The 18,594-nt window shown below is 48.1% G+C and overlaps 1 protein-coding gene across 1 annotated transcript in view; it reads left to right on the forward strand.

The window, feature by feature from the left end:
- The window catches only part of DYNC1H1 (dynein cytoplasmic 1 heavy chain 1), a 1,596,152-nt gene that overhangs the window by 875,124 nt on the left and 702,434 nt on the right, over positions 1–18,594 (forward strand). Inside the window, exon 53 of the mRNA XM_078660192.1 lies at positions 9,923–10,040. Coding sequence (XP_078516318.1) covers positions 9,923–10,040 — 118 coding nt within the window. The remainder of the gene's footprint in view (positions 1–9,922; positions 10,041–18,594) is intronic.

Raw genomic sequence — 18,594 nt, forward strand, 5'->3', positions numbered from 1 at the left:
GCAGTAGTACTCATGCGCTGACCCGATGGTATGGAGTCATCGGAGTCGTCTTCCTCGGATACGATTTGGAGATCAGCTGAATCTTTTTCCTTGGACGAGCGGAACTTCTTTGTCGAAGATATCTACCGGTTCTGGAGCCGATCTCTGCATGTAGTGTCGACGGGCACGCCGATCTCGAATGGTCTTCTTGGAGCGAAAGGATGCACAGGCTGTACAGCTGGATTCATCGTGTTCTGGCGATAAGCACAGGTGCGACCTCGATGATGTCGCGGACGTCAGGGCGGAGTCACGTGGTGCCGCCCCCCGGCGCGCAGAGATGTTGAGACCAAAAATTCTGGATCCAGTCTCACGCCTGGGGATAATTCCACGTTAAGGAATCTGCGGCTAGAATCGTCTCTACCAGATACTTCATTACCGAAGGTACGTAACTTGTACTTCTCGCTCAGGTGGCCTTCAGACGATGATCTGCCTGTCGGCTGCACAGCTTTCCTTGACCTTCTCCCCTGCTTGGCAAATTTCAGCGCAGACTTCGTGTCTGTGAAAAAGTGAGATTTGCCCTCAAATTGTACCTGCAGCTTTGCCGGGTATAGAAGAGTGTATTTAGTCACTTATTGTTGGAGCAGTTTCTTGACTGGAACTAATTTTCAGGCAGCTGCCTGGACCAATTGAGTAAAGTCCGGATAGAAGGATATTGTATTGCCTTGGTATTGGATGGAGCCAATTTGGCGTGCTTGCCTCAGAACTGTGTTGCGGTCCCAGTAGTTTAAGAGTCGAGCCAGGACTGGACGCAGCTGTGCCCCATCAGTGGTTTGGGGCCGAGAGAACGGTGGGCTCGCTCGACCAGGAACATGCTTGAACGTTCATTGCCAAAAAGATCGCACAGCATGGTTTCCACTAACTTTTCTATGTTGGGTATGTTGCTCATTTCTGGTATCATGTTATTCTAACATTATTACGTCTGGATATGGACTCCAACCCCTAATTTCTGATGGATACATCTCCCTGTGGATTCCTCCCCTTTTGAATTACCCCAGCGCCAGCATTCCACAGAAATTCTTTTTTTACCTCCTTCACGTTGACAAGGACATCATAATAGCACAGCTCTGCTCCCGGCTCCGTAAGATGTCACCGGAGCCATAAGAAGACTTTGTCGGTGTGCTGACATCAGTTCCCTTTTTTCTGCGCTGACGATTCGTAACTGTTTTTTCTAGGACTCTCCATTTTACATGGGATAACATTGTTTCTATCTATACTTCTTTTTGCAGTGATAATAGCTCCTTCAAAAAAAGTCAGGTTTCAAGCCCTGCAGGGAGTGTGGGGGTCATATGTCCATCACAGATCCCCAGGATGAATGTCTAGGGTATCTTTTTTCGGTCCACGACGTTGAAGGGTTTTCGAAGGTGTCTGGAGATGAACCCAAAGTCGCTGAAGGATCCTGAGGCGAAACCCTTCATGGTGCAGCCAAACAAAGATGAGGTCAAAGTCGTCGACCTTGCATACTTCGAAGTTGAGGAAGCAGAAGAAAAAGAGAAGACATGGGTCTGGGCGTTGGTCTCCAATGGGCTGGACTTCGAGGCCAGCCTCCCTCGTGAAGCTGCATCATGAGAAGGGTGTCCTCTCGCAGTCGCCTACTCCTCCGCAGAAGACTCCGGCCCACTCTCCAGTTTCGGTGGATTCGCCGGCGCCCAGAGATTTTCCGGCACGCAGATAGTCTTTTCTAAATCCTGAGACTTCACATGTACCGGCTCCGGTGTCTCCGGCGCCGCATCCTCACCCCCCCTGTAAGGCCTTGAATGGATCCAGATCCTTATCCTCCGTTTCAAATACCAGGAACGGATCCTTCGCATTTCCTTAATGCGATGTTTGGCATGGCATCTTACCCTACCTGTGCGTCATCTGGCCCATGGGTCCACTTGCCTTTAATTTGGGTATCCCCCAGCAGTATGCCCAGGTGCCTTTTGTGCCTTTCATGCCGACGGCTCCTGTTTCCTGCGCCAAGGTTTTCGAATCAGATACCTCAATCTCAGGCGCGGTCTGGTGTTGGGCAGACGTCTTCCTGGATTTGAGCAGCGCCGTTGCCCACTTCAGAAGGTCTTCCTTCGCCGCCGCCGTTGTCACCGGCGCTGCGGCTGGTACCGCCGATCCCGAAGCAGTGTTCCAGGAGGAAAGCGCAAAGACTGCTGGAGGAAGAGTAGTACCAGCAAGAACATGAGGAAGGGGAGATCCTCAACTATGTGGACGACTTTGAGGATCTACAGCAGACCAGTGGCCTGGATACTTCCCCGGAGTGGGATCTTTCTTCTCTGAAGGACTTGCCTTCACAGGACGTTGCCACTTAACACACAGCCATCAGGAAGGCGGCTGATCTGTTGTACCTTAAGTTACCCTCAGCTGAGGTGGGGTCAAATTTATTGACTGAAGTGTTGCATTCTCCCTCCTCTTCTGTTGAACCTCTGCTGCCTTTTAACGAGGCGTTGACTGAGCCGAATATGGAGGTGTGGCAGAAGCCCTTGTCTGCCCCTGCAGTCTTTAGGACAGTGGCAAGACGCTATATGCCTGCTCCTGGTGATCCAGCTTCCTCTCCTCTTCACCAGAAAGCTTGGTAGTTCAGGCTTCTTGTTCCAAGCAGTCAACTGGGTCTTCCCTACCACACCGGGGGATAGAGACTCAAAAAAACTTGAACAGTCTGCCAAAAAGGTGTTCTCAGCAAGTATGGCTCTAAAGTCAACAAACGCCACTGATTTGCTAGGAAGGTGCATTCATACACTAATGACACTGTCAAGCAAGTAGCTCCTAAGTTGCCTGAAGAGAACGGTGTTCATTTTTTGGAAGCGTTAACAGACACACAAGCGGCAGCCCGTCAGGTCATTCAGTTTGGTCTGGACACGGCTGACTCGGTCGCAAGGGTAATGGGCTCCTCTGTGGCTGGCAGGAGACCTGCTTGGCTTAGGTCTTCAGGTTTCTTTTTGGATATACATGCTACGTTGCTCGATCTACCCTTTGATGGATCCAGATTGTTTGGAGGCGGATTCTGAGCTGCAGCGTTTCAAGGACAGTAGGGCTACTGCAAGATCCTTGGGCCTGCAGTCCCAGCCCAGGGGCCATGGATACAAAAGGTACTGAGGCTTTGGGAAGGCGGCTTCCTTTTGAGGCCGTCAACAGCCACAGCAGCAGCAACAGCAGAACCCTCTGTGCAGGTCGTACAGAGAACCACCGGTACCACGGGAAAGCAGCTCCAGATCCCCCATCTTGGAACATGCTGGTCCTGTAGGGGGCCAGGTGTCCCATTTTCTCCAAGATTGGAAATCGGTTACTTCAGACCGTTGGGTTTTGAATCTTGTGGAAAATGGGTACAGCCTGCATTTTCAAGAGTTTCCACCCCCTTACCCTCCTCGCATGGACTGGTGTTCAGATGATCATTTTCTGCGTTTGCAACAGGCAGTTCTTGCCTTGTTGCAGAAAGATGTGATAGAGGTGATTACTGAGCAGGAAAGTGGTCAGGGATGTTACTCCCATTATTTCCTGATCCCCAAGAAGGATGGTCGGTTGAGACCAATCCTAGACCTCAGGTGTGAGAAAGTGTCCTCTTTCTGCATAGTTGCCCCTACTTTTTGCTCTACTGCTGATGTACTTTGACTGAATGTACCCTAGGCTCCTGCCAATCAGGTACCCAGGGCCTATGTTCTTTCCCTAAAACTGCATTGAAGACTAAACCCAATTGTCAGTCTCTGGCCACAGGTCAGCCCCTGGTAAATGGTACCACAGGTACCTAGGGGACTGTGACCAGGGAAGACCTTTAAGGGCTGCAGCACTTATTGTGCTACCCTTAGAGGCCCTGTACCTTTACACTCATACACTGCCTCTGCAGGCTGCATGTTTTGGTGCTAAGGACCATCCCTCTGAGAATGGTTAAGACCTCTCAGATGTGGAAGAAGATGGAGGGGATGAGACCATCCGACCCACACAGGTGGACCAGGTACTACTGAGGACATTGAGAACATCCTCAATGAGGAGGACAACCTGCTAGCAAGGTTGACCTAAAGATTTAGAGAGAGAGAGATTTAGAGAGAGAGAGATTTAGAGAGAGAGAGAGAGATTTAGAGAGAGAGAGAGAGATTGAGAGAGAGAGATTGAGAGAGAGAGATTGAGAGAGAGAGATTGAGAGAGAGAGATTGAGAGAGAGAGATTGAGAGAGAGAGATTGAGAGAGAGAGAGATTGAGAGAGAGATTGAGAGAGAGATTGAGAGAGAGATTGAGAGAGAGATTGAGAGAGAGATTGAGAGAGAGATTGAGAGAGAGATTGAGAGAGAGATTGAGAGAGAGAGAGATTGAGAGAGAGAGAGATTGAGAGAGATTGAGAGAGAGAGATTGAGAGAGAAAGATTGAGAGAGAGAGATTGAGAGAGAGAGATTGAGAGAGAGAGATTGAGAGAGAGAGATTGAGAGAGAGAGATTGAGAGAGAGAGATTGAGAGAGAGAGATTGAGAGAGAGAGATTGAGAGAGAGAGATTGAGAGAGAGAGATTGAGAGAGAGAGAGATTGAGAGAGATTGAGAGAGAGAGAGAGAGATTGAGAGAGATTGAGAGAGATTGAGAGAGATTGAGAGAGATTGAGAGAGATTGAGAGAGATTGAGAGAGATTGAGAGAGATTGAGAGAGATTGAGAGAGATTGAGAGAGATTTAGAGATATTTAGAGATATTTAGAGATATTTAGAGATATTTAGAGATATTTAGAGAGATTTAGAGAGATTTAGAGAGATTTAGAGAGATTTAGAGATATTTAGAGATATTTAGAGATATTTAGAGATATTTAGAGATATTTAGAGATATTTAGAGATATTTAGAGAGAGATTTAGAGAGAGATTTAGAGAGAGAGATTTAGAGAGAGAGATTTAGAGAGAGAGATTTAGAGAGAGAGATTTAGAGAGAGAGATTTAGAGAGAGAGAGATTGAGAGAGAGAGATTGAGAGAGAGAGATTGAGAGAGAGAGATTGAGAGAGAGAGATTGAGAGAGAGAGATTGAGAGAGAGAGATTGAGAGAGAGAGATTGAGAGAGAGAGATTGAGAGAGAGAGATTGAGAGAGAGAGATTGAGAGAGGGAGAGAGATTGAGAGAGGGAGAGAGATTGAGAGAGGGAGAGAGATTGAGAGAGATTGAGAGAGATTGAGAGATTGAGAGATTGAGAGAGATTGAGAGATTGAGAGAGATTGAGAGATTGAGAGAGATTGAGAGATTGAGAGATTTAGAGAGATTTAGAGAGAGAGATTTAGAGAGATTTAGAGAGAGAGATTTAGAGAGATTTAGAGAGAGAGATTTAGAGAGATTTAGAGAGATTTAGAGAGAGATTTAGAGAGAGATTTAGAGAGAGATTTAGAGAGATTTAGAGAGATTTAGAGAGATTTAGAGAGATTTAGAGAGATTTAGAGAGATTTAGAGAGAGATTTAGAGAGATTTAGAGAGAGATTTAGAGAGAGATTTAGAGAGATTTAGAGAGGAAGATTTAGAGAGGAAGATTTAGAGAGGAAGATTTAGAGAGGAAGATTTAGAGAGGGAGATTTAGAGAGGGAGATTTAGAGAGGGAGATTTAGAGAGGGAGATTTAGAGAGGGAGATTTAGAGAGGGAGATTTAGAGAGGGAGATTTAGAGAGAGAGATATTTAGAGAGAGATATTTAGAGAGAGAGATATTTAGAGAGAGAGATATTTAGAGAGAGAGATATTTAGAGAGAGAGATATTTAGAGAGAGAGATATTTAGAGAGAGAGATAGATAGATATAGATGGGCCACGCACCCATCAATGGTGGCAGCAATTTACTTAATAAGGATAAAGAGCAATCTTATGATCCTAAAATCCCCAAAGGGGTTGTCCCTAAATATAAAGAGTGATGTCACAAAATGGTTCATAGGTTTTGAGACAGCCTGTGAAATGAGAAAAGTGAAAAAGTCACACTGGGGGCACTCCTTTGGGAACTGTTCTCTGGTAACTGCAGGGACAGACTCCTGACCCTTACAGGTCTTATGGCCCCATGAAGAGAACTCTGAGGAATAGTGTTCGATTCAGGGGGGGCTCACAAAACCCCAAAACAATCCATAATTTACTTTGTTGACTACTCTGTTAAGACACCAGATGGTTGGTTTACAGGACACAGTGTGCATGATTTCAATGGACTTAACATTTTGTTTATGAAAGAACATATTTTAAGTAATTGCACTAATAAAAAGTTACATCAGCATTTGGTAAACCTAGGTCTAATTTCTCCCCAAGAATTAGAAAAGAAGACAGACCAATGGGTTAAGGCAAGGGTGACAACAATAACCACTGGGGGGTGACCAAAAGAAAGGGGTTACAAAACCTTCCCAGGGGAAACGTGTTGAGAATACCCAAGATAAAAAGCCTGAGTCTTCAAAAGGGCCCCAAAAATCTTCACAGGGGGGTTGGTACCAAAACTCTTCTCAGTCCAATAATAGGTACAGGGGAAAGAACGTTGATTGTGCAAAGGCCTGGTGTAACAACTGTAAATAGTTGGGACACTTACCTGGAGATGCTACTTGTCCTAACAAGAAGTCCTCCTACAGCTACTCCCGGTGTAGCCAGTTTCCAGATGGGATCAGCAGTGTGCCAAGAGCAAATCGGGTTGCACACTGAAGCATTTCTAGTCACAGAAGGGGAAGTTGAGTTTGCCACTTTAGCTGTGAGGCCACCCAACTTAAAGAAATATTTGAATTACCCTTGGTTTAATGGGACTAGAATAGAAGCACTGAGGGATACAGGTGCCAGTGTCACTATGGTGAGAGATACACTGGTTTCCCCAGTGCAATACCTGATTGGGAAAACTTACCTTGTCACCAATGCTGACAGTATTACCACTAACCATGCAATACTATGGTGACCTTAGACTGGAAGGGTTACTGGCCTGAAACAGGTAGTGGTCTCTCCAAAGCTTTCAGCTGCATGTCTGCTTGGTAATGACCTGGAAACCTCAGCAGGGGCTAAGGTAGAATTAATAACCCATTCAGCAATGCGGACATCCCTGAAATTGTGTGTGAGAAAACAAGAGCCCAGAGCCGAAAGCAGGGTGAAAAAAGCGTTGGAGCCTGAAACTATGGCCCAACATTCCAAGAGGAAAGGTAAGAAGACTGAGAAACCAGCTTCTGTACAGCAGAAGGATCAGGACCCCTCTCCTCAGAGAGAGGACTTGGACACCCCAGAGGGAACTGAGCCCATGGAGCTTGACCCGTACCAGGTTGAAACCTTGGGCCCAGGGGGACCCTCTAGGGAAGAGCTGTGCCTTGGACAGCAGAACTGTCCAACTCTTGAAAGGCTGAGGCAGCAAGCTGCTACCCATGAAAAGGGAGATGTCAGTGGTAACAACAGTTTATTGGGAGGAGGGACTACTGAACGCTGAGGCCAGAGACGCCTAACCTGGAGCCACTAGGAGAATGGTAGTGCCTCAGAAGTACAGGGAGTTCCTACTAACTTTAGCTCATGACATCCCTCTAGCTAGACACCTGGGCCAAACCATAACCTGGGAAAGGCTAATTAGCCACTTTTACTGGCCCCAGATGTCTCAGAAGGTAAAGGAGTTTGTCAGCTCCTGTGTCATCTGTCAAGCCAGAGGCAAAACAGGTGGACACCCAAAGGCCCCCTTGATTCCACTACCAGTTGTTTGTGTTCCAGTTGAAAGTGTAGGTGTGGACATAGTGGGTCCACTTGAACCTCCCACAGCATCAGGAACCAAATGTATTCTAGTGATAGTGGATCATGCCTCTAGGTATCCTGAGGCAATTCCCCTTAGGAGTAGTACATCTCCTGCAGTAGCCAAGGCCTTCATTGGTGTCTTCACCAGGGTAGGGATTCCTAAGGAGGTGGTTTCAGACAGAGGGTCAAACTTCATGTCTGCTTACCTAAAACATATGTGGAAAGAGTGTCGAGTGCAGTGCAAGTATACTACACCCTATCACCCACAAACCAATGGTCTTGTTGCGGGGTTCACCAAGTCATTGAAAGGCATGATTATGGGGCTCCCTGAAAAGCTCAAAAGGAGATGGGATGTCCTATTACCATGCTTGCTTTTCGCCTACAGAGAGGTGCCTCAGAAGGGAGTAGGGTTTTCCCCTTTTGAACTTCTGTTTGGGCATCCTTTGGGGGGACCACTCTGTCTTGTGAAAGAGGGTTGGGAGAAGCTATGACATAGTGATCATGGGACCCACGGCTCACAGCTGCCCTGAGATAAAAAAAATAAAGTGATGTTTGGAATATGGGAATTAACCTCTGCCACTGATAATTGATCAGGCTGCAACCCATCCATTGTTTTTTTGCCCGACATGGCATTTCACACAGGATCCAGATGCATGCAAATCAGCCTTGGTCCTGCTCCAATAGGAATAGTCCAGCCCTAACTGCGAGACTAGGTTACTTCTGACTGGAGAATAAACAAACTGCATATAGTTTTCGACCTTGTTGAACCTAATCAGTGAAGTATTGCTTAATTCCTCCTTTGGTCATACCTGTCACACTTAAGAAAGATGGGAACATTAACGCATAAGTACATGGACAGGGTGGAACAGAATTCCTTACCATGTTGAAGACGTGAGTCCTAATACTAACAATGTATAATATTTTTCTAATGAGATTGTAAAGCAGCACAGGATTGTATACTGTTTTATTCTTGGGTGTATGGAATATGGTATGTATGTTGAAGCTTGCCTTTTTCCAACATGCTAGAATGTTATCCTAAAGCTTTCTCATAGTTTATATTCCCTAGATATAGGGCCCAAACTGGTGCTTGTTACATATGTGTTAAACTAAATGTTTTTCTTGGTGGCCTATGGGGACTTAAGCTCTGCATGTCCCTACTGCATAGTGCTGAAGTTTCTCAGATAATGGTTTTCAGCCCTGTCAAAATGCGATGATTGGCAGAGTGGTCTGAATCAAAAGTTGACTTTATTTTAAACAGGGTGCAGGTGGTGTGTTCATGCCACATGCAATTATGTTATTATTATTATTATTTGAAGGTTTTATATAGCGCTAGCTCCACCCGAGGGTATCAGAGCGCTTTACATCAGTAATGGAAATAAACAAGAAAAACAATCATAGAACTGAACAAAACAGATTATACAGGAGATCAGACAAAATAAAAAGGTAACAGTTTGGGGTACATGGTGGAAAAAATACATATGGGATAAACAGGAACCCCATTGAAAGAACCAAAGTGTTGTTATAAATAGAAATGTTACAGTATGCCAAGGGGGATTCAGTGGGCATAGAAGGATGTGTGGGGGGTATAATGAGGGGGGGTGAGGGGGGTGTCAAGAGGGGCTAGGTGAGTGTGGGGGGTTGGTGGAGTTGCTTAAGGAGGGGGGAGGGAAAGTAGTTCGAAAGGGGAAGAAATACTTTATTGAAGATGAATGATCAGTATACTTTTATTATCAATGTTACTCACAATAGTGATTTTAAGGCATTTGTTCAGTGTTTCATCCTTGTCCTCCACGTATCACATTTTACCCACATTAACAATCCCATATGAATATAGGTTGGGCCATTTTATGGAACTTAATAATTTTCAAGTAGTGTATGATGCCACCTGTTTGATAATGTAAAAAAAAAAAACAAGACCAAATAAACTATCTAGTCAGATATATAATAACTGCAAAAAGTAGTGGTTCTAATCTACCCAAAACATACATGATTCGTTTGAGTTCAGTTAAACGAACCTCAACCAGATGAAAGCATGTGCTATCAATTCTACATAAGGGTATTTTTGTGCACACTAAAAGAAACAAAGGCCAATAGAAACCAGATTCATTGTTTGACTGCTTTAAGATGGGAGGCACTAGTGTGGTGTTAATTTAATGTTGGTGAGTGTTGATGTAAAGTAAACAGTTGCAATTCTTTTTCTTATTTACATTATTTTCTTTTTGGTAGTGATGCTATACGGGAGAAAATGAAGAAAAATTACATGTCAAATCCAAGTTACAATTATGAGCTTGTAAACCGAGCCTCCTTGGCTTGCGGTCCAATGGTTAAGTGGGCCATTGCACAGGTAATTTACTTTTTCGATATGTTACGGTCTTCTAATTGATCAGTGTTATAAACATATTTGACTCTTAAATTGTCTAAAGATATTTTCATTAAAAGGAAGGGAGAAAAAAGTAAAATACTTGAGCAGGTTCTGCATGGTCACTCTTCTCCTTACCAACTACTTGTGAACTGCCTTCTCTTTAGGTAGGACTGAAAAAGCATCTACAAAAAGAAGGCATTACTTCACAATTTTTAAGAGAACAGTTGTGTGAGCATCCTTCATTCCTCATCTGCTTGTTATTAAAACATCCTCTGGCAAATACCTCTGCTCCATAGCCCATACCCTAACAGAAAAATACTGTATTTTTTCATCTTTGTACAGTCTCTTGTTCATGGAAACTGCATTTTCATATATTCTCTACTCCAGTTGGCCAAATGAAGCTGAAACGTGGTATTCCTATTCCACCCGTGCTGTTGAGAAGGAGGTTCAAGCTGTGGGTTTGACGCTGTAAACAGTTCTGTGCCATGATACTAGATAAGGTCTGGATCTTTGATATGAACCCATTTCTTTTGGTAGACTCTTTATGCGTGGTGAAACTGTCTCCCGTTCTAGAGGTGAAGCATCTGACAGATTGAGTAAACTCAGCAAATCTCCAGTGTGCAAACTTTTATATTTTCATTGAAATTTAACATTTGTAATAGTTGGCCAGCACCATCTAAACTCTGCCCCGAGGGTGATCATTAAAGTGCTAATCAACATGAACCTTGAGTTATTTTTCCATTATCCATGTATAAACCATGAGTGTTGGTACTTCTTGCTGGACTTGAAGATCTGGCACTTGAGGAACCATTAGAAAAACAGTACTGTGAAAGAAACTGGAGTTCTTAGACAAATATTTTGAACGGGTAAAATGTGCACATTAGAATCAACCTGCATTACTGAAGAGTACGATGAAGACAAGGAAGTAAATGAACATGATTAATTCTTTCAGTCTCGTGGTCCTCACCTTGTGACTATTCCTCAGGCATCAGACTGGATCCGAAAACTTTAATGCAGCATTTCTATGCTCCAGGAGGTGGCGTTGTGTGGATCCACGTCAATGTCTATCTGCTCTGGAAGTGAAGTGCGGAGCAGCATATAAGCGCCACCCCTGCGCACTGCTATGGATCTGGAGATACGCCTTGGTCTTTTCTAGGCTTTTTCAGCAACATTTTGCCAGTGCGCAAGGAAAAATGCCACCCCTAAGACACCCCTAATTTCAAGCCATGTATGGACTGCCACAAACATATGTCTGAGACAGACCCTCATGAAGTATGTCTATAATGCTTGGGGGTGGAGCACAATTCCAGAACCGATAATATCACCCAGATGAATTTGAAGGCCATACAGAACCGCAAGGTGACGCTGTATGTTTGCAAACATCAGAAGAGTCCTCACCATGACCTGTCAAAGTTGAAAGGAAGATCCTGTTCTCACTCCCAAGGTTGTTCCCACAGCAGATCATTGCAGTTAAAGTCTTTGGGTAAGCTTAAGAAAAAGCATTAAAAAAAATCAAACCAGAAATTAGCCCTTTTTCACCACTCTTGGGCTTCAAAGTGGGAGCTACAAGATGCCAGTGACCCCTGGTTACTTCTCTCGACACTGGCCTTGTTTCTTCTCCTGGCCCTGCCTCCGAAAAAAAGCAATTCCTTCACTGTTATGTGGAAGGTGGCAGATTTAATTGACTCACTGTAGGAAAGTGGATTTCTGTTGCAGTAACCCTCCCCACACACACACACACACACACACACACACACACACACTCACTTTGTGCCAGAATTCTGTGCCCTGTGTGCCCTGGGTCCCTGCCAATCAGGTTCCCAGGGCCTCTGTTCTTTCCCAAAACTGTACCTTTGTACCCCCAATTGGCACCTTACTGGCCACATACAAGTCCACTGGAAAAGGTACCATGGGTACCAAGGGCATTGTGACCAGGGAAGGCCTCTAAGGGCTGCAGCACATATTGTGCCACCCTTAGAGGTCCTGTACCTTAACACACACACTGCCATTGCAGGCTGCGTGTTTTGGTGCGGAGAAAAGTGAAGTCGACATAGCACACATCTCTGTGTGCCATGCCTGCCATCTACTGTGTGGGGCCTTGGTAAGTCACCCCTCTAGCAGTGTGCACTAGCCCTAAGCTGAGGGTACAGTGGCATGAGCCCTGTACCCCTACATTGTCTAATTCCATTCTTAGACATTGTAAGTGAAGTAAAGCCATAAAGAGTATATGGTCCGGGAGTTTGTCATTACTAACTCCACACCACCATAATGGCTTGACTGAATTCTGGGAAGTTTGGTAGCAAACTTCACAGTATAATAAACCCACACTGATGCCAGTGTGGGATTTATTATACCATGCACTCAGAGGGCATCTTTGAGAAAAACGACCAGCCCTGGTGGGCTCCCTGACTGGTAAACACTAGCCTACAACCACAAGACATTTTCCTGGACCCCTAGGGTGGGAGCCTTCGCTCCCTGGGACCAGAAACTGGCACACCTCCCGAGGTCAGGAAGAGCCATCTGTGGCAGGGGAGCTTCAAAGGCCTTGACACATTTGTAGCGTGAACCCCAGCCTCTCCTGTTATCAGGAGTTAGGCCCCTTTCCTGTCTCACCCCCTTTTTGGCGGGAGTATAGGCGGAAAAAATTTGAACTGGCCAGAAGGTGTGCCTACCTCTGCCAACCCCACCCCTTAGGTGGGGAAGGCGAGGTGAAGCTTACTCTTCAGTGACCGTTATTTTGCAGATGGCAGGCACTCACTCTCCAATCAGGGTTAGGGATTGTGACCACTCCCCATGTGGGGTGAGGACACCAAGGGTGTAGTTGGCTACTGACCTTGAAACCCCTATACTGCCCCCTAAATTCCTTATTTAGAGGGCAGCCCTAAACGAAGAAGGCAGATTACCGCACACATACGAACAAGAAGGACGAAAGAAGATGCACAGCAGAGGAGACCGTAGAGAAGAACTGACTTGGCCCCAGCTGTACCGGCCCGTCTGCAGTTACCAGAGATTCTGCGCCAAAAGTTGCCTGGTCCTGCAGCCAGTGACCCCCTGAACCCCTGGTGTGAGAAAGTGCCATCTTTCTTGCATGGTATACCCCCACTTTTTGGTCAATTGCTGATGTACTTTGGCAGAGTGTGCCCTGGGCTACTGCCAATCAGGTGCCCAGGGCCTGTGTTCCTTCCCTAAAACTATATTGAAACCAAAACCCAATTGGCATCCCTGGCAACATGTCAGCCCCTGGTAAATGGTACCCTAGGTACCCAGGGCACTGTGAAAAGAGAAGGCCCCTAAGGGCAGCAGCACTTATTGTGCCACCCTTAGAGGCCCTGCACCCTGACACACACACACTGCCTTTGCAGGCTGAGTGCCTTGGTACAGAACAAACCACAGAGTCGACATGGCACACATCCCTGTGTGCAATGCCGACAACACACTACCCTGGCATACCTAAGTCACCCCTCTAGCTGGGTGCCCTATGCCAGTGGTGTGGGTACAAGGGCATGAGCCCTGTACCCCTACAGTACCCAGGTCCATTCCTGGGCACTGTAGGTGTAGTGCTGCCATTAAGAGTATATGGTGCTGGGAGGTCATCATCACAAACTCCACAGCACCATGATGGCTACATTGAAGACTGAGAAGTTTGAGCACATAAAAACCCACACTGATGCCAGTGTGGGATTTAATGTAAAATGCACAACAGAGTGTAACTTCGAGTTGCCCCCTGAGACTAACCCACAACCAGCATCCTGACTGAGAGGCTGCTTCGGGTGCCACCCAGCAGACACGTTGCTCAACCCCTGGGTAGAGAGCCAGCCGCTCTCGTGGGCCTGCAAATATGCACATCCTGGGGCGAGGTGCTAGACCTCCTCCCCCAGGATGGGCAGGGGAAGCTTCAAAGGCAAGCCGCCTTTGTGAGCTTCTCCAGGCCACTAGCTGTACTCAGCAACTGGTTCCCACTGGTGCTGACCCCCACTCTGGTGGGAAGACAGGCGGGAAAACCAAAGTGAGGAAAGGGGGTGTGCCAGCCTCTTCCAACACCAACCCTCAGGTGGGGGAGGCGAGGTGAAGCACAACTCCGGGCTCTCGTCATCTTGAGAATGGGGAGCCCTACCAAATCAGAGACCGGCTCCTGCCCCCTCCCACTGGAGAGTGGCAGGATAGGGGGATGTACTCGCCCCAGGTAAGGGACCCATTGGTCCCTGACCTTCCCCTACCTGGAACGCCCCTACATTTAGTATTTAGGGGCACCCTGAACCTTCCTTCCTCAGATCCTGATTCTGAAACTACAAAGACGACCTGCCGTGCAGCTTCTAACAAGAGGAAGACACCAACTGACTTGACCCCAGCCCTACCGGCCTATTGACCCTCGAACCTGCTCATGCTAAATCACGGCGTCTCCTATGGTCAGCAACCTCAAAAACCCCAGAGGACCTGACTGCCTTGCTCATCCTAAGACTAGGACTCCGACGAGCAGTAGTTCTACTCAAACAGCAACAACCCCTGGTGCAAGCCAGGAACCACAAATCCAGCACACTCTGCAGCCGCCAAGCCTGGCGTGTGCCTGAGTGAACAAAGACCACGAGGATGTCCCCCTGGCGACTGTGATCACGAGTCCAGCACCCAAGGACCCTCCTCGACGCTCCTGAAAACGCCTGTAGCCTCACAACCAGGGATCCCTCCAACCGCGACCAGCAGAGGGTAAGATTTCCCAACACCAAAAGACACTCCGGCGCCCCTCGGCCCCCTGTACCCAATTCCTGGGTGTCTACCCAACCTACAGCTTTACAGCTTACCTCTCGAAGTGGTGGTCGTATCTGAAGAATCTCCTTCACGAGCCTGCAGGCTTTGTTCTTCTTGCAGCTTTCCTATTGAAATTCGTTGGACGCCCGACGGCCCAAAAGCACCCTGCACCCCGAGTGCTACTGAAAGCGCAGTATCTGTTCTATTCTACTTCCCCACTTGCCCTGTGTAAGTGACCAGGGGCTCCGCTCCCACAGCTGCTTGGCCTGCCTGCTAGCAGCCACCAACGAAAGGCCCCCTACCTGCCATAGGCGAACATTGGGCCTACTCTCTCTGCACCCAGCTGCCCCTGTGCCACTGAGGGTGTAACAACTGTACCTACCTGACCCTGGGATACCCCCGAGTCTACCCCAGAACCTTAACTCTGCCAGTCGAATACTTACCCGAAAACCGATAACTTGCATTTTCTTCATAGGGTAACATTGGCTGGTTTTCACGTGTCGACTTTAAACTTTGAAATATTCATAAAAAATCATCCGATCGACTAAAACGAAATTACTCACCTGTTATCAGGAGCGATCCCAGTGCTGGATCTTTGTGCCCAGCACTGACCCTAAAAAGTAATTACAACTGTGAATTTCCGATAACCGGATTTTCCTCCACAGGATAACATTGCCTGGTTTTTACCAGAAATTCTTCCAAGTGTCGATTTTTGAAACATACAAATATTCCTTAAAAATCGCCTGTTTAACAAAAACTATTTGTCAACTGTTTACAGGAGATGCACCAGGGCTGAATCCAGGATCCAGCCCTGAGTAAGAAAAACCTACGTAAAGTAATTGATAATGCACTCATTTAAAACTTCCCATTGAGCTCAATGTTATTATTGTGTTAAGATTGTGTTGCATATTGCAACAACTGTATCTATTGCATTGAAAAGTCTATTGCTAATTGAAAGTATTCAACTGTAGTAACTCATTCTGATAAAGTATTTTTATACCTACTTGTAGTTCAAAAATAAAAAAACAATATCTTTTTATATACAAAACAATTGGCCTAGAGTTCAGTTCTTGAGTGTGTCAGGCTATTTGCTGACTGAGTGTGTACAACAAATGCTTTACACTGTCCTCTGATACTGCCTTACTGCTCGACCAAGCTCCCACTTTAGAGAGTAAGGTTATATCCGAAAGAGACACGTTACTGATAGAATCCTTACCTTAGAATATCCCCAGGCGTCAGACTGGATATGGAAAGTTTTCTGCTTAGCAGTACCTCTGCACGCCAGTAGGTGGCGTCCTGCGGCTCTGCATCCGTCACTGGCATCGTAGACGCCAAGAGGACATCACAGAGAGTACTTAGGCGCCACCCATGCGCACTGACGTCAGTTATTTCTTTTCCGCGCCGATCCAGATTGTGCACGTACCTCGGTCATTTTTTTACCACCTTTTTGAGACTTTTGTCTCCTTCTCTTATCTCCTGGTACACGTAGGGATGCTCGGCTTTAAGTCTTGTGGGTCGTGCCACCGTAATGTCGGTGGTGGACCCCCATGATGTCTGCCTCTACTGCCTGGAGCATGACCATGACTCCCGGGATTGTCGGGACTGCCGTGCCATGGCCCCGAAGGCTGTACGGGAGAGGCTCTGGAAGTTGCTGGAGGTCCGGCACTCTGACCGCCGCTCCGGGTCTAGGGGCGGTTCGTGGGACTGCTCGCGGGACCCGAGCTGTCGCTCCTCGGGCTCTAAGTCTTCACCTTCAGATTCCGGTAAGCGACTCCATAAGAAGTCGTCGAAGCGCATTAGTTCTCTGACGTCCCCTCCCGAAGGTGGACGTGGGGGACAGGGGCTCCGCCCCTGTGGCTACTCCGGAGCCTGGGAGTCCCGTAGCCTACCCGCTATACCCGGGTCCGTCGGCCACTCCCGAACAGTTGCAAGAGTTTCTTGCTGCCATGGACCACCTGTTTAGGCCACGGGCTCCCGCCGGCGCGCCTGTGGGCACCGCGATCCCATGTCCAGAGTTGGCCCGGCGGCACCGCCTCTGGCGCCAGCCCCGGAGCCACTAGATTCAGCACCCTCGGCTCCGGTCCAGGCGCCTCAAGGTGCAGTTCTGCTGGCTGCGGCCCCGGCGCCGCCCTTGGCTCTGGCCTCAGCCCCGCAACTGGCACCGCACTGGGTGCCGTTTATCCCGCCCCTGTCCCGGACCATTTTGTTCCAGCCTGAGATCCGCATTGGGATGCGTCTCTGGTTCGGCCCTGCCCGTCACCGTTTGCCCCCTCTCTAAGTCCGGCCTTGCCGCCGCGGCCGGCTCCTTCTACTCCTATGCCGGATGAGGATTGGGATGGCTCAGAGGACCCCCTTGTGCGGCAGTGTGACTCCGAGCAGAATTGGGTGGATGAGCTTCATGATGCGGGTGAACTTGATGTGTCTACTGACCCGGGGTTTGCCTCACCTCCGCCTACTATAGAGGAAGGTGCTTCTTACACTATGGTGCTACATCGAGCAGCGGAGGCTCTCCATCTCGACCTCCCTACGGTGGCCCTTAAGACCAACCTCCTTACGGAGGTGCTCCAGACGGCGTCTACGTCGTCGGTGCGCTGCTCCCTTTCAATGAGGCCCTTACTGAAGTCCTCTTGGGTACTTGGCTGCGGCCGAACTTGGGAGCACCAGTGGATAAGATCGTGGCTAGGCATCATCGCCCGCCGCCTGGTGATCACTCCTTCTTGGCCACTCACCCCACGCCTGAGAGCCTGGTCATTCAGGCCTCAACATCGCAGAGTGCCTTTCCCTCGGCTCCGCCGGATAAGGACTCGAAGAGGCTGGACCAATATGGCAATAGGTTGTACTCCTCAGCCAGTTTGGGATTGAGGTCGGTTAGTACCGCCCGCTTATTGGGCTGTTACTCCCATGCAGTGTGGGATTCGGTGTCGGAGGTCCTGCCTCAGTGCTCTGAGGAGGTCCAGGCTGTCCTTTCCCAAGCGATTGCGGAGGGCAAGGATGCAGTGAAGTTTGTCATCAGGTGTGGTCTGGACACCGCTGATTTGTTGGTCAGGGCGATTTCCACGACAGTGGCGTTGCGGCGCCATGCTTGGTTGTGGTCTACCGGGTCGTAGCCCGATGTCCAGAGCTTGCTCATAGACATGCCCTTTGACGGCTCCCACATCTTTGACAAGTCTGACAATGCCCTGGAGCGCTTTAATGACTCGCGGGCCACGGGCAAGACTTTGGGTCTTTCCACGAAGAGCCCTGCCACGTCTGGGTTTCGTTCCTTTCATGGCCAGGGTAAGAGTACCCAAGCACGCTCTTCCACTAAGCCTGTGCAGACCCAGCCCCAGCGTGGCCGCGAAAGTGGCTTCTGCAGGGGCGGGTCTGGTAACCAGTGAGCAGGTCAGTCCACCTCCACCCCCGTTGCTTCCGCATCAGCCTTCCTAATCCGAGCTTCAGGAAGCACTCCACGCCAGTGGGTGGCAGGGTCCACCACCACCTCCACCACTGGCGCGACATTACATCGGACAAGTGGGTGCTGCAGATAATCTGCCAAGGTTACTCGCTCCCCTTTCTGTCCTCCCCTCCAGCCATGCTACCTCAGTACCACCGCATGTCGGGGGATCATTTGGCTCTTCTCCGACAGGAAGTCACGGCCCTCTTGGCCAAGGGGGTCACCGAGCGCGTTCCCGGTCTGGTTGTTATTCCCACTACTTCCTGGCCCCAAAGGAGGACAAGGGGGGCTGCGCCTCATCTTGGACCTCCGGGACGTAAATCACTTCCTTCCGAAGGAGAAGTTCAAGATGCTAACTCT

Source organism: Lissotriton helveticus, chromosome 9 (assembly GCF_964261635.1).
Source record: "Lissotriton helveticus chromosome 9, aLisHel1.1, whole genome shotgun sequence".
NCBI classification, from domain to species: Eukaryota; Metazoa; Chordata; class Amphibia; order Caudata; family Salamandridae; genus Lissotriton; species Lissotriton helveticus.